General features: G+C 38.9%; 1 protein-coding gene across 1 annotated transcript in view; it reads right to left on the bottom strand.

The window, feature by feature from the left end:
- Positions 1 to 325: 325 nt before the first annotated feature.
- Positions 326 to 12,468, bottom strand: part of LOC134302926 (protein unc-13 homolog A) — a 44,836-nt gene continuing 32,693 nt past the window's right edge. The window contains exons 25-40 of the mRNA XM_062988185.1: positions 11,863 to 11,990; positions 11,111 to 11,196; positions 10,541 to 10,667; positions 9,711 to 9,807; positions 9,063 to 9,206; positions 8,324 to 8,401; positions 7,689 to 7,766; positions 6,226 to 6,314; positions 5,520 to 5,669; positions 5,281 to 5,404; positions 4,614 to 4,670; positions 4,318 to 4,398; positions 4,045 to 4,192; positions 2,199 to 2,291; positions 1,533 to 1,692; positions 326 to 827 (exon numbers count right to left, since the gene is read on the bottom strand). Of these exons, the coding sequence (XP_062844255.1) occupies positions 536 to 827; positions 1,533 to 1,692; positions 2,199 to 2,291; positions 4,045 to 4,192; positions 4,318 to 4,398; positions 4,614 to 4,670; positions 5,281 to 5,404; positions 5,520 to 5,669; positions 6,226 to 6,314; positions 7,689 to 7,766; positions 8,324 to 8,401; positions 9,063 to 9,206; positions 9,711 to 9,807; positions 10,541 to 10,667; positions 11,111 to 11,196; positions 11,863 to 11,990 (1,932 nt within the window). The 3' untranslated portion in view covers positions 326 to 535. The remainder of the gene's footprint in view (positions 828 to 1,532; positions 1,693 to 2,198; positions 2,292 to 4,044; positions 4,193 to 4,317; positions 4,399 to 4,613; positions 4,671 to 5,280; positions 5,405 to 5,519; positions 5,670 to 6,225; positions 6,315 to 7,688; positions 7,767 to 8,323; positions 8,402 to 9,062; positions 9,207 to 9,710; positions 9,808 to 10,540; positions 10,668 to 11,110; positions 11,197 to 11,862; positions 11,991 to 12,468) is intronic.

The raw sequence follows: 12,468 nt of genomic DNA, 5'->3' as shown, positions 1-12,468 counted from the left end.
CGACTTGCGACAAAATATTGGAGCAGGACTGAAAATTACTTTTGGTTGCTGCAGTGTGAATGTACCATAACCTAAAGCTCGGGTGCTCAATGCACATGGCAAGTATTTAATAATGTCTATTTTTTTTTAAACATTCAAAAAAAGGACGAGGTTTAAAGAAACATAAAAAAAATAATAATAAAGATGTAGTGTAACACTGTATCGTTGGTTTGTATAGGCTTTGTGGCATGCACAAATCTCTTTTCAGTGCAAAACTTAGACTGGAATCAATTCAGTGGCTGTAAATAAGCGTGTAAGTGTCTATACTGTTGCATTTTTTATCACAGCTGGATCTTTACAAAAAAAGGCAAAGATGAAAGAGTGGCACCTCTGACATCATTATTTGCTTGAATCAGGTTTGATTGCTTTAGTGCTTATTTTTGTTATGCCACTACCGATGTCACCGAGTGGCACAACAGTATTCCTTTATACAAGTCTGTGTTTACTGGACTGACTGTGTGTACTATGTGCAGGTGGACGTTGTGAACACGGGCTCCTAGCTTCCACGGCCCTCCTCGGCCGAGCGCTGGTCCGACTTCAGTTTGACGAACTCTTTGGCCACGTCGTCGTTGTTGCGCTGAGAGAGGATGCGCAGTACGGTCAGGCCTGTCTCGTCCATGTGTACACGCTTACTCAGAGGCAGCCAGAAAGCACCGCCGCCCCGTGACGCTATGTCATTGAGCTGCAGTAAAGCAATGCCCACTGTCCGGTCCTCCCGTGCAAAGCAGTAGTCCTTCACACACACGTGCAGCTCGTAGCCCTCGGGTCCCAACTCGCTACCCAAGACACTGCAGAAGAGGAGAAGAACAGAAGGTTTTTACTAGAGTAAAAGATCAGGACCAAGAGCAAAATACTAGCCTTTTACGAGCTGATGATGTTTGTAGGACAGCTTACATCATGTGTCATTTTTGACTGGCCTATCTCAGAGATCAAAACAAAGATACAAGACATTTTAATGCCATCTTTGAGATCAGGCAAATATTTTCTGGTGGCTATTACGTTTGTTTTAATGGTAGAGAATACAAAGGAAAGGCTGAATCCCAAATTTCTCCCTACTACCCACATTAGTTTACATACCACACAATAGGAATTTCATAATACAGCCAGTTTGAAGTAATTTTAGATTCGCCCCGTCACAGTTAATAAAAACATTTCAAATACATATTAAAAATTAGATTTCTGTGGTAATCTCTAAATGTACTTTGCCTAGTGATTGCATTTGGTTTCCATAAATACACAAACGATCACGAGGAATCCAGGTTTCTCAAAGTCCATTTGAAGAACATGCATGTAAACTGCTCCACCACCAGGTGGCGCTAAACATTTAACTCGTAGTGTACTGACCATCATTCAGGTTAATGTCAGATTAATGTCCGCCATTACTTTACAGGAGCCAAAAATACGACCTTTCGTAATATATACAGCACTGAAAAAAATTCCACAGCTGTATATATTAAAACATATATAAAATTATTCTAAGTAAAAAGACCTACTATTGGTAGGACTCGAGGAATTTGGGGGACCAGCTATTGTTCTTGGACTTGGTGGCAAATTTCCTCTTCTTGTCACTGAGGTGAGGCCCAATAATGTAGACCTCAATGAAGGGCCGGAAAATTCCCTGGGTCTGCCAGCGCAGGTCGTTAGCTGAAACCACTGTCAAATAATGAAAATTACATACAGTAAGGTGTCACAAATGAGTCAATAATAATACTGACACAAACCTGCACATTTTAGAGCAACAAAGTTCCTTGTGGATGGATCTTTTTCATGCTAATTTTAACTATAATATAACTATTATATCTAATACCTAATTTAGCTAATTATAGCTCATTTAACATGCTCATTTTAAATATATTTATGGTAAGTCACATTCTATTACAATAGCATGACCGCATAATTAAGTGTGGGTGCTAGACTGGCCTGTCTGCAGTCCACATCTATCTACTAATAACATTATAATGCACAAACAATAAAGGCCTTCACATAATCGTACAGCTGAAGACTTGCACAACTGGATCAATTAGTGTCTTTCCAAATAATATGAACTATTGTTAAAAAGAAAAGCAGTATAACACAGCAGTGTGTGTTCTAATTTCGTAGATCAGACAGGTATGTCCTAAAACATCTACATTAGTGATAAAAGAGAGTGAGAATTTAACCTTTAATGTTGACTTTGTGTCCACTAGAGTTGGGGTCGCTGAGGATCTCCACAGTCATGCACACCTCTCCCACTGCATCATCCACACCAGAAGCTAAAGGGTCATAAAACAGTTTTACAGTCAATATTTTCATACATACAGATGAGATGTTTCTCATATGATGTAGCTTGGTACATGTTCAGTTGTTCAAGTGTGCTACTGTTTAATTTTGAAACCTTCAGCCATGCATCCATGCACAAGCATGCATTTTATATGTGTTTATTAAGTTAGGATTTAAACTCTGCAGATCTGGATTATGCACAGTAATAAATTAAACTTTTAACTCAAGACAAATCGATTAGTTTTTCTGATATTTTAAAGTACTTTATAGAAATAAAGCATGTGGTTTGACCCACTAGATGGTGCTGTAATTTTATGACTGCAGGATATTCTTGCAGTTTCTTGGATACTGGTACGATTATGTGTGCAAAAACCTTCTGATCTGTATTGGACAGTAAAGCTAAATCTTCAGTCCATCAGTAAATTAAACTGCTGTAATGAATCGCATAATTGCAGTGAAGTAATTCACTAAAAGAAGCACAGCAGTAAAACAGAACAGTGATGCAGTGAAATGTACCAAATCAACAAGATTTCACTGAGTTAATGGAATAGAAGAGTGAACAGACAGGCTGTGTTCCAGTCCTAAAGAAGTATTCTGTTTCTTCTTTATCTTTATAAATATACATTTATTAACCTACCATCTTATCCACATACATGATCAAATTCCACTTTATTATTCCATGTTTCATCTGCACATTTTAATGCACAGTTACTGTTTATTTGCAGTTTTACATATTGGGGAAATGGTAATGTTAGACAGGACTTGTATTTTGATATTAGTTGCCCATTAAAAGTTTGTAATCACACCAATGAACAACTTAGAGCATCTAATCCACCTTCTTCATGTTTATTTTTTATTTATTAAGATTTTAACGTCATGTTTTACACACCTTGGTTACATTGACAAGACAGGTAGTTACTCGTTACACAAGACTCATCAGTTTAAGTTTAATATGAAACACAGTCATGGACAATTTTGTATCTTCAATTCACTTCACTTGCACGTTTTTGGACTGTGGGAGGAAACCGGAGCTCCTGGAGGAAACCCACACAGACATGAGGAGAAAATGCAAACTCCACACAGAAAGGACAAGGACGCTCCACCTGGGAATCAAACCCAGGACTTTATCAAATCGTAAGCAACTGAAGCAGCTGCACACTTATTAGAGACCCATATACCTTGTCAAAACATAGTACTTGTTGTCCAGGCTGCTTTATCTAAAGTAGCACTTCTACTACAAGGCAATTCTTAGCACAGAAGCACCTAACATGCAAACATGTAAATGCAAATAATAATGATGGTATATGTGACTCTGATTAGGTTTATTTGTGATCATGCCCATGCAAGGTGGAGCTCTCTGCACCCAGAAGCCTGGAGAGACCTACCTTTTTCTGGGTACACATCCTCGTTAGGGGTGCACCTCACCCCTTTACCTCCATGAACTTGAGGAAGGAATGAAAACAGACAGAATGAGACAAGGACATTTAGTACAAGAAACAACTGGACACACATTAGCATTTAAATTAGACAGTATTGACATCAGAACAGAAAAGATGCTGACAGTCTGGTGCAGGCAAAGATCCAGACTCAGGTGTTCCATACAGTTAACCACTTGTACTATAGAATTTTACAATCACTATATCCAGGTCAATACAAAAAATAAAAAATGTGGAGCCTAAAACAAATTCTGTCATGAATGTAAGATAGAACTCACATGTGTGTGTGTGTGTGTGTGTTTGTGTGTACCCTGACTGTGCTGTGTCTGGATGAATTTCCTGATGAGCTTGTCCGTGGCCTGTGTGTACAGTGACAGAGCGTAGCGCAGAGACTGCAGGTCCGGGCTCTTCTCCAAAAACGTCTTTTTTAGACCCACTCCACCAGCGTGAAAGTATTGCTGTTACACACACACACACACACACACACACATGGAATAAAAAACATGTTGTGTTTGAAAGTTGTGTGAATAGTTTAAACAGAAGTGTAGACAGTTTTGTGTTGATGATATGTGTATGTGTTTACCTTTATGGTATCCAGTGCCAGCTCTATTACCGCACACTGTTTGGGTGTTAGTGCTTTCGCCTCCTCTCTCACCATGTGCTCCTGTTGCCCCAAAGTTGGAAGCATTTTATTTATTTTATACATTTCGCAATAGCTATACTTAAAACACACAATAACTAGGATGGTGTCCAAATACATTTGGCTATATATAGTGTGCTTGTGTAGACAGGCATAAAGTGGTGAATTTAATGTCAGAAACAACCAAGCAACCAGAATTCAGCAGTTTGGGTAGCATGAGGCAAAACATGGCTGTGTACCTTTAGTTTGGAGAGCTGGCCCAACTCTTTAGCAGCATTAAAGATGAGCTGTGTGCCCTGAAAATACACAACCAGCGTATTATATGTACAAAAATGACAGAATAATGAAACAATAACACAATAAAGAGAACAAAAATATGAGCAGACTCGCTGTCAAGCGTCACTCTCATTACATCCCAACTTTTACTCTTTCACACATTTATTCACTTCCACAGCCCGCTCTCTCACCTCCCACACAGCTTCTCCACCATTAATTCTAGATTACATTAGACCAGCAAGCCACATCCTCCTTAAATAGAGGAGGCATCGAGAAGCTTTTTCCGGTCTCTGCCCACCGAATTACATTTGTGTTTCTGCTCTCGCAGTAGTGCAATACGATCCCTCGGCTGAACAGGAAGGAGCTTCTTTATGGCTGAGCTTCTTTAGCACAGAGCAGCCAGGTCAGTCAGTGATTGTAAGGTAATGTATTTAGTGAGACAGCCTGTTTTCGGACGAGGGTTGGCATTAGTGAGTTACTGTGCACCCAAACATTTACATTTAGCAGATGCTTTTTTCCAAAGCAGCTTACAATTATTACTAAATACTGTTCTACTCTGTAATGCTACTCTGATTCAGACCTCCTCATATATAAAGCAATATTATGTGTGTATCTGGTAGAAATTCTCACCGTTTGGTCAGTAAGCGGTGGAAGAACAATGGTTTTCTCCATGGTGTTCATCACCAGTTTCCAAAGTTCTTTTAGAACCCTCTTCAGCACTGTCTTCTCACAAATCTTAGCAAATAACGACAGACTGAAGCAGTGAGAGAGAGGAAAGAAGTATAGAGGAGGATGAGAAGAAGGTAAAAAGTAAATGATGTTATGTTTTTTTAGGCCACATTTTAAGAACATCAGATCTCAGATCTCACTTGCTGTCTAGGAAGTCCATGATGGGTTGCAGCACATTGTCGGCGTCCTGTGTGAGGCTGCCGTTGCCGTTGGCAGGAACGTTGGCACCTTTCACCTGGCTCAGGATGTCACCCATCTGCTTCAAGTTCTCCACAATCTGAGGCTGGAAACTGTAACACAGACACAGAAGCACGGTGATGATGAGCTGTTTACTAGGGTGTTTACTAGGACTCAGAGAGAAGTAAATTGTGCACTTGATGTGTGAGGGTGTTTAGACCTGTACACTTTGTTTTTGATTTTATAATTTAACTGTTGCAAAATGCACATGTAGTACAGTTATAATTACAATTCTGTTGCTCTATTATGGTCAAAAGCATTTGCAAGTAATCTGGGTTTCAAAAATATAATTTCAGCATCATATCCATGGTTTAATTGTAAATGCATTTAGTTACAGACTACATGTACAAAAAGTGTTATGGCTGTTGTCATTTTCTTTGGACCAAAATGATGTAACACTTTCACAGTTATTTTGTGAAATTATTTATCTAATTAACAATGATGATTTAATCACTAGAACATATCAGTCACTGACTTCAATTAATTTATCAATGCTTAGAAATAAAAGGATCAATTGATTTACTACAAAAAACATGTATTTTATTTCTCAGAACATTAGTAGCCCAAACCTGCAGGTAAGATCTGCCTATTCTGACATGACTGACCTACCTGACGGCGAAGATCCTGCTGAGGTCATCCATTACGTTGTTGAGTTTAACTTGAAGCTCCTTTAGGAAGTCACTGGCCTCTACGTTTAGCTGCAGAAAACATGAGGACGCTTTTCATTTTTTGTGTCAAAACATTAAAAGTACATCAAAATAAAATCATTTTAACCTCATTCTTAGTAAAAGAGTTTGTCCTTATTCTGTATAAATTGTTAATATCCTTTTAATAACTAAATTCCAATGCTATGTGTGACAAGTAAGCATTAATGTTTCCAATATCTTTGGTCTGTTTAATATAGTTTTGCTTAATTCCCTGAACTGTTGCCTCAAAGTGGAAAGCACAACTTTCTATAATGTTACTGCACGATGTAGCATTTAATTTCCCTTCACTAGAGCTATTGGACCAGATACAAACCATGGCCACATACTTTTTGGTTCTGTCGTTTTGACAGTGTAATAACCAGTAAATATGTATATATTGTATAAATGTTGTGTCCAGTACAGGGGGACTGAGCTGTGATTGGTGTGTCATGCAGTAATGACTATGCAGTGAATGTGACTGGGTACCAGGTGGACAAAGGGTCTGGCTGCAGAGGAGGGAATGACTAAGAGCTTTTGGAAGAGAAACCCAGAGTGGGAGTTTTTACTGAAGGGTGAGTCAGAAAAGAGCACCGGACTGATGAGAAGGAACGCCAGCGAGCTTGATTAATGACAAGAGGACTGAAGTCATGACCAGGAAATTGAAGTGAGCGTAAAATAAATAAATCTTAACCTAGTGGGAGATGCAGTGTGAACTCTGAGTGCCAGTAAACACGGGTATGAGGCATTTTCAGGGAAAACTAATTCATCCAGGAGGACTAACGGCTGTACAACAAAAGTAATACTGCTTATTTTTTCACACTGAAAAAATATTTAACTAATCCATTTTTACTGAAAAGCCAGACTAGCTATTTGAACACAGCTGGGTTTTTTATAGCCAGTCCTGTAGAATCTCACTGATCATAAACATATCATTAACGCCAAGCAGCCACCCTGAAGTTGGTTACATAAACACTACGTCTCAATCTAAGACTCTAAAAATGGTGGTACAACCACTTACTAGGTTAGAGGGCAAATACTACCACAAGGTAGAACAGTTATGGGACAATATGTGGTGCAGTTTAAAATAATCCTTTATAGAAGTGTGATTACTCTTTTAAACTTTGTTTAATCGTTCAGTGTGAGAAATATGCAAAATCAGAGGCAATCAGAAAGACAGCAGATACTTTTTCACACCACTGATGGACTGTATTTAGCATCATCTTAAAGCCTTGCAGGAACCCACTGAGGCCCAGATGAGTTCCACTGGCCTACGTGTAACTCTCATTGAGTTTAGCATTGTTAAAGACTATGGAAACAATACTGGAGCTGAGATCGTTTTGTGATAACTATATGATAACTATCCAGTATAACTGGATGCACACTTACATCTTTACCTCCCATGGCCTCGAACATCTTCTCCAACTGCACTCTTAGCTGCTGGATGTTGTTAATAATTATGCAAGGCTGTTTTGAAGAGACAACAGATTATATTAATGAGGACATAAACATTATAGATCACATTAGAGAAATTACAATACACAGATAGTGCTAAACTATATATTTTGTCTTCTAATTGAATCCACACAGACTAAAAAACACATTCCCATCAGAGTGGGAATTCAATTCAATCCTGTTCAGGGTTGGAGTGGGTCTGGGAGAACACTAGCAGACAGGAATACCCTAGACATAGTGCCAATCCATCCCAGACATAGCCAATCGTGACAGACAAAGACAATCCGTTTCTCTGTTGGCTGTATGAGCTGACTAGTGCTGGGTGTCTACTGGGACCATTCGTCTCAGTCCCAGCAAACTGCATTTATCTAATTACTTCATCCCCATTCAATTAAACATATAGATGCAGATAAGAGTCCAGACCACACATCCAGGGATTCATTTTTGATATTTTTGATGTATTGTAGTTTCTTCACAGCTACTCTCATAAACACTGCACACAAACATTTTTTATTTTTTTTTTAAACAAGCACTACACAAATACAAACACATACAACAGGAAAACATACCACTTTCTCCTTATTACAGTGGGAGGGGAAATCCTTGGCAATTATATCAGCGTAAGAAAGCAGTACAGTCCCAATGGTCTGAGAGGAGACAGGAACAGAGAGTTATTGATCCAGGTTTAATTAAAATTAGTCTTGCAAACAAATGGCCATTAATCAACTAGACGTGATTTAGGTAAATATAATTTCTCCAGGCTGCTGCTATTGGAAAAAGAACAGCGAGACAATCACTTATGCTGAATGAGGACATGCACTATATTGCCAAAAGTATATGAACACTGGAAAATCAACACTGATGAATGTTTATGGAGTTGGTCTTCACTGGTTGCTACACTATTCTTAACTTGGTATGGCTGAACATTTTTGAACATTATTACTGAGGTCGAACGCTGGTATTGGGTAATAAGATCTTGGATAAGGTTGAGGTCAGGGGTCTGTGCAGACCAGTATGCTTTTTCCACTTTTTGTTCAGGAAAGAAAAACCAATGCCATTAAGATTTGCATTTACATTTTTAGCACTTAGCAGAGGCTTTGATACAAAGCAACTTACAGCACTGTGACAGTATATCGTCTAAGCAATTGGGGGTAAGGGTCTTGCTCAAGGGCCCAACAGTGGCAACCTGGCAGTGGCAGGTTTGAATTGCGACCTTTTGAATTACTAGTCCACTAAGATGAAAGCAAATAGTGTAGTTAAACCAGTAAAATCCAGGAGATTTAGACAACGTTTTGTTTAAAATAGCACCTTGGCAAATCTCTTCATATAGTTGCCAACGATCTGAGGGTCAGGACACTCCAGCTTGCGGATGATCTCGAAGCTCTGATTCAGCTGAGAGAAAACGTCCACCACCGAGCAGGAAAACAGAGCATGCTCCGACGTCTGCTGAAACTGTAGGGTATAGTGAGAGAGGAAAACACAGACTATGTTGGTACAGAAAATGTTCAATCAGTTAAATAAAAGAACAACATCTTAAATAGTTCTTTACACTTGCTTGTAAAAAAACCTTATACGAATAGATTGGTCAAACTAAAATGAAATAAAAGCATATTTCTGTCTTGTGTGTGCCACCATTCTTGTACACATTACTAGAACTGACACAAGCGTAACTTTATATACTAATATATTCATCTCTTTGATGCTCTGTGGTTTATTATTGCTAGATGTTCACACACGTTTTAATCTCAGCACAATTAGAGTGCAGTCAGTAAGCGTTCCAGGGCTAGCATGCATTATTGATTACCCTGTCTTGGCACCTTTAGCACATTTAAGCCAAATCATATTCATTTCCTAAATCATTATTTTTAACCAGTCATTGATTTAAGCACCACAAACATCAAATACTTAAAATGTAATGCATTAATAGCTGTTAATAACACATAATGTGATTTTTACCCCATCCTTTGCATCTCTCGCCAGGGCACCATTTAGGAAGTCCTTTGATACTTCTTCATTTTCATCCAACCAGAGGATCACAAATGGTTCAAACCACCTACAGAGACAAAAGAAGTGTCAATCATTTCATACCATGAAAGGAACAGACAGACATGTCCCATACCAGCTCACTCTAGTAAGATCCAATTCTAAAGAATAGCAGTACTTACTAAAATAAAACATATAAACAACACACAACCTTGTATAAAAAATATATCCAAGAAACACCTGGATACATAAAGTGCTGGACTGTCCTGGATGCAGGTTTAATTGGATATAAACCTTTTGGCAGGTGCTATGTGCCTGATTTGAGTATTTCTTGGATAGACACTGCATGTCTTTATAATTTGATCCAAATTTATTGAGGAGTTATTTAATAAACTGTGTTCACACTACCATTATAAATCTGGAATTGTTCTAAAGGGACAATAATATTGTAGCTCTGATAGTTTGCACTAAAGCTGCTTCGTTTGGCGTGTGTGTGGGGGGTTATGGCACATTGGCAAAGTCAGTCTGCAAACTGTAAGTGCTCCAAAATCACTGCCATCCTACAAACACTGGTTAGCATCCATATATCCTGTTGTACTGTTCTGTTTAAAAACACAATTTTTCTTTCAACCCAAAACAGACTTCAAAAACCAGCCTAGTGTGGTTAAATGTCATAAAACTAACCTAAACCTGGTCCTCTGTGGTAGTGGGCTAGCACATTAGACCACTGCACTAACACGCTCAACTCTATTCAATCTAGAATTCACACTACTTCATTATTTAGCTGTATTCGTCACACTTACGCAGGGTACTCGGGCACACGCTCTTTAAAGCACGGAAGCTCTTTGCAGTATTCATTGTAGAGCCACTTGACTTTGAAGTGAAGGTTCATGTAATCTGCACTCTTACACAGCCGGTGCTTCTCATGTTCTGAGAAACAGACAACATGGGACAAATCAGATCAAGTTCAAAACAGACGTCTGAGATAAAGAGAACACATAAAGAAGAATCAGCTTTACTTAGATTTTGTACTGTTGCTTTTTTTTAGTTGGTTATTGGATTATCAGACCAACTGGACAAATCGTTTACCATTTTTATCTTGGCAAGAGACCACTGTTTAGTATACTTCTTAACAGTCAAACTAGTCCTTTTAATACAGACACATACAAATCACCAGCTGTATTCAATAATTAAACAATTAGGAGCCTATGACACTAGCTGCTGTATTTATAGTTTTGACCCATCATATATTTAGAAAGGTCACTGATATGTCACATCCCATGGTAGTCGTGACATACGTGTCTCTTATAAGTGTATGTAAACTTTTTATTTCTACAATGGATGTTAATAAAGTGTATTATGACAGTCCTTACCTTCCATGGCGTATCTCATATCCTGAGCAAACATGTTCCACATGACCTCAGCGCTGATCTTTCCTACGTTCAGCTCCTGAGGAAACCTGAACACAAAGTATCATGGGTAATGTAGTTTCTTCACAGCTACTGCATACAAACATCCACTGGTTATGCTTTATTTAATGCTACCTAATGTGATATTAGAGTTTATACACATTGTGAGCACCAGCTTGGATGTTGCACTTACACTCACTCACTCAGTCAGTCATTCACTTTGTAAGCCATTTATCCTAATCAGGGTCAGACAGGTTGCTGGAGCCTATCCCAGCTTTTATTGGGCACAAAGAAACACCCTGGACAGGGCGCCAGTCCATCGCAGGGCAGACACACAAACACATTCACACCTTATCACACACACACATCTAAGGGCAATTGTAGTATCTTCAATTAACCTGACTGCATGTTTTTGGACTGTGGGAATAAACAGAGCTCCCAGAGGAAATCCACATGGACACAGGGCAAACATGCAAATTCCACACAGGGAATTGAACCTAGGACCTTCTTGCTACCCACTGAGCCATCATGTCACCATTCCACTTACAATGTATTTTGCTAAATGGCACATGGGAAATTTCCCATGTCATGCATATTCTTTCTAACAAAACTATCCGAACACACATAAAGTTGTACTTCCAACACTTCAGAGGAGCACTTAAAAGCAGCATGACACTAAGAACCAAATGTAATGATTAATTCTGACATGGACTTACTGGTTAAGGCATGGAGTGTATGAGTTCTTGTCCTCCTCTATAATGGAGACGATAAGGGTAATAAATTTGGACCAAAAGTCAAGGTTCTTAACACTGGGACCCTGCTCATCTGGAAGGACGCTCTTAGACTGTGAATAACATGAAACACACACAGGTTAGGTCTCCATTAGGTCACGAAATGTCAAAACTATGAACATGTTCATCATTCATTCAAGTAGAAATAAAGGCAGAGAAGAGAACTGAGGAAGAATTCACATCCGCCGTGATCAATATTTTATTATATAAAAAGTCCATTAGGAAGGTGAGCACTATTCACTGATTTCTGCTCCTTAATAAAAAGAGACACCCGGGGCAGAATCACCGTGACATGTCGAGCGTGAAGCCGGTGAGAAATGACTTTGTTCCAGGGACTTTTACCAAAGTGCACACACACTTTCTATTCTTGGTTCTGATGTGTGTAAAGGGAAAATCACATTTATACCACATCCACATGTTCTAAATGTAATGAACCAGTCATGTCATGTCATGCATTTTCTCCCTTTTTCTTTTGATTTAGTGTAGCCAGTTAGGTCTGCTAGCCAGGGTCTATGCACAACATTTGAAGAC

Source organism: Trichomycterus rosablanca, chromosome 25 (assembly GCF_030014385.1).
Source record: "Trichomycterus rosablanca isolate fTriRos1 chromosome 25, fTriRos1.hap1, whole genome shotgun sequence".
NCBI lineage: Eukaryota > Metazoa > Chordata > Actinopteri > Siluriformes > Trichomycteridae > Trichomycterus > Trichomycterus rosablanca.
This window is presented reverse-complemented; position numbering and strand designations above follow the sequence as displayed.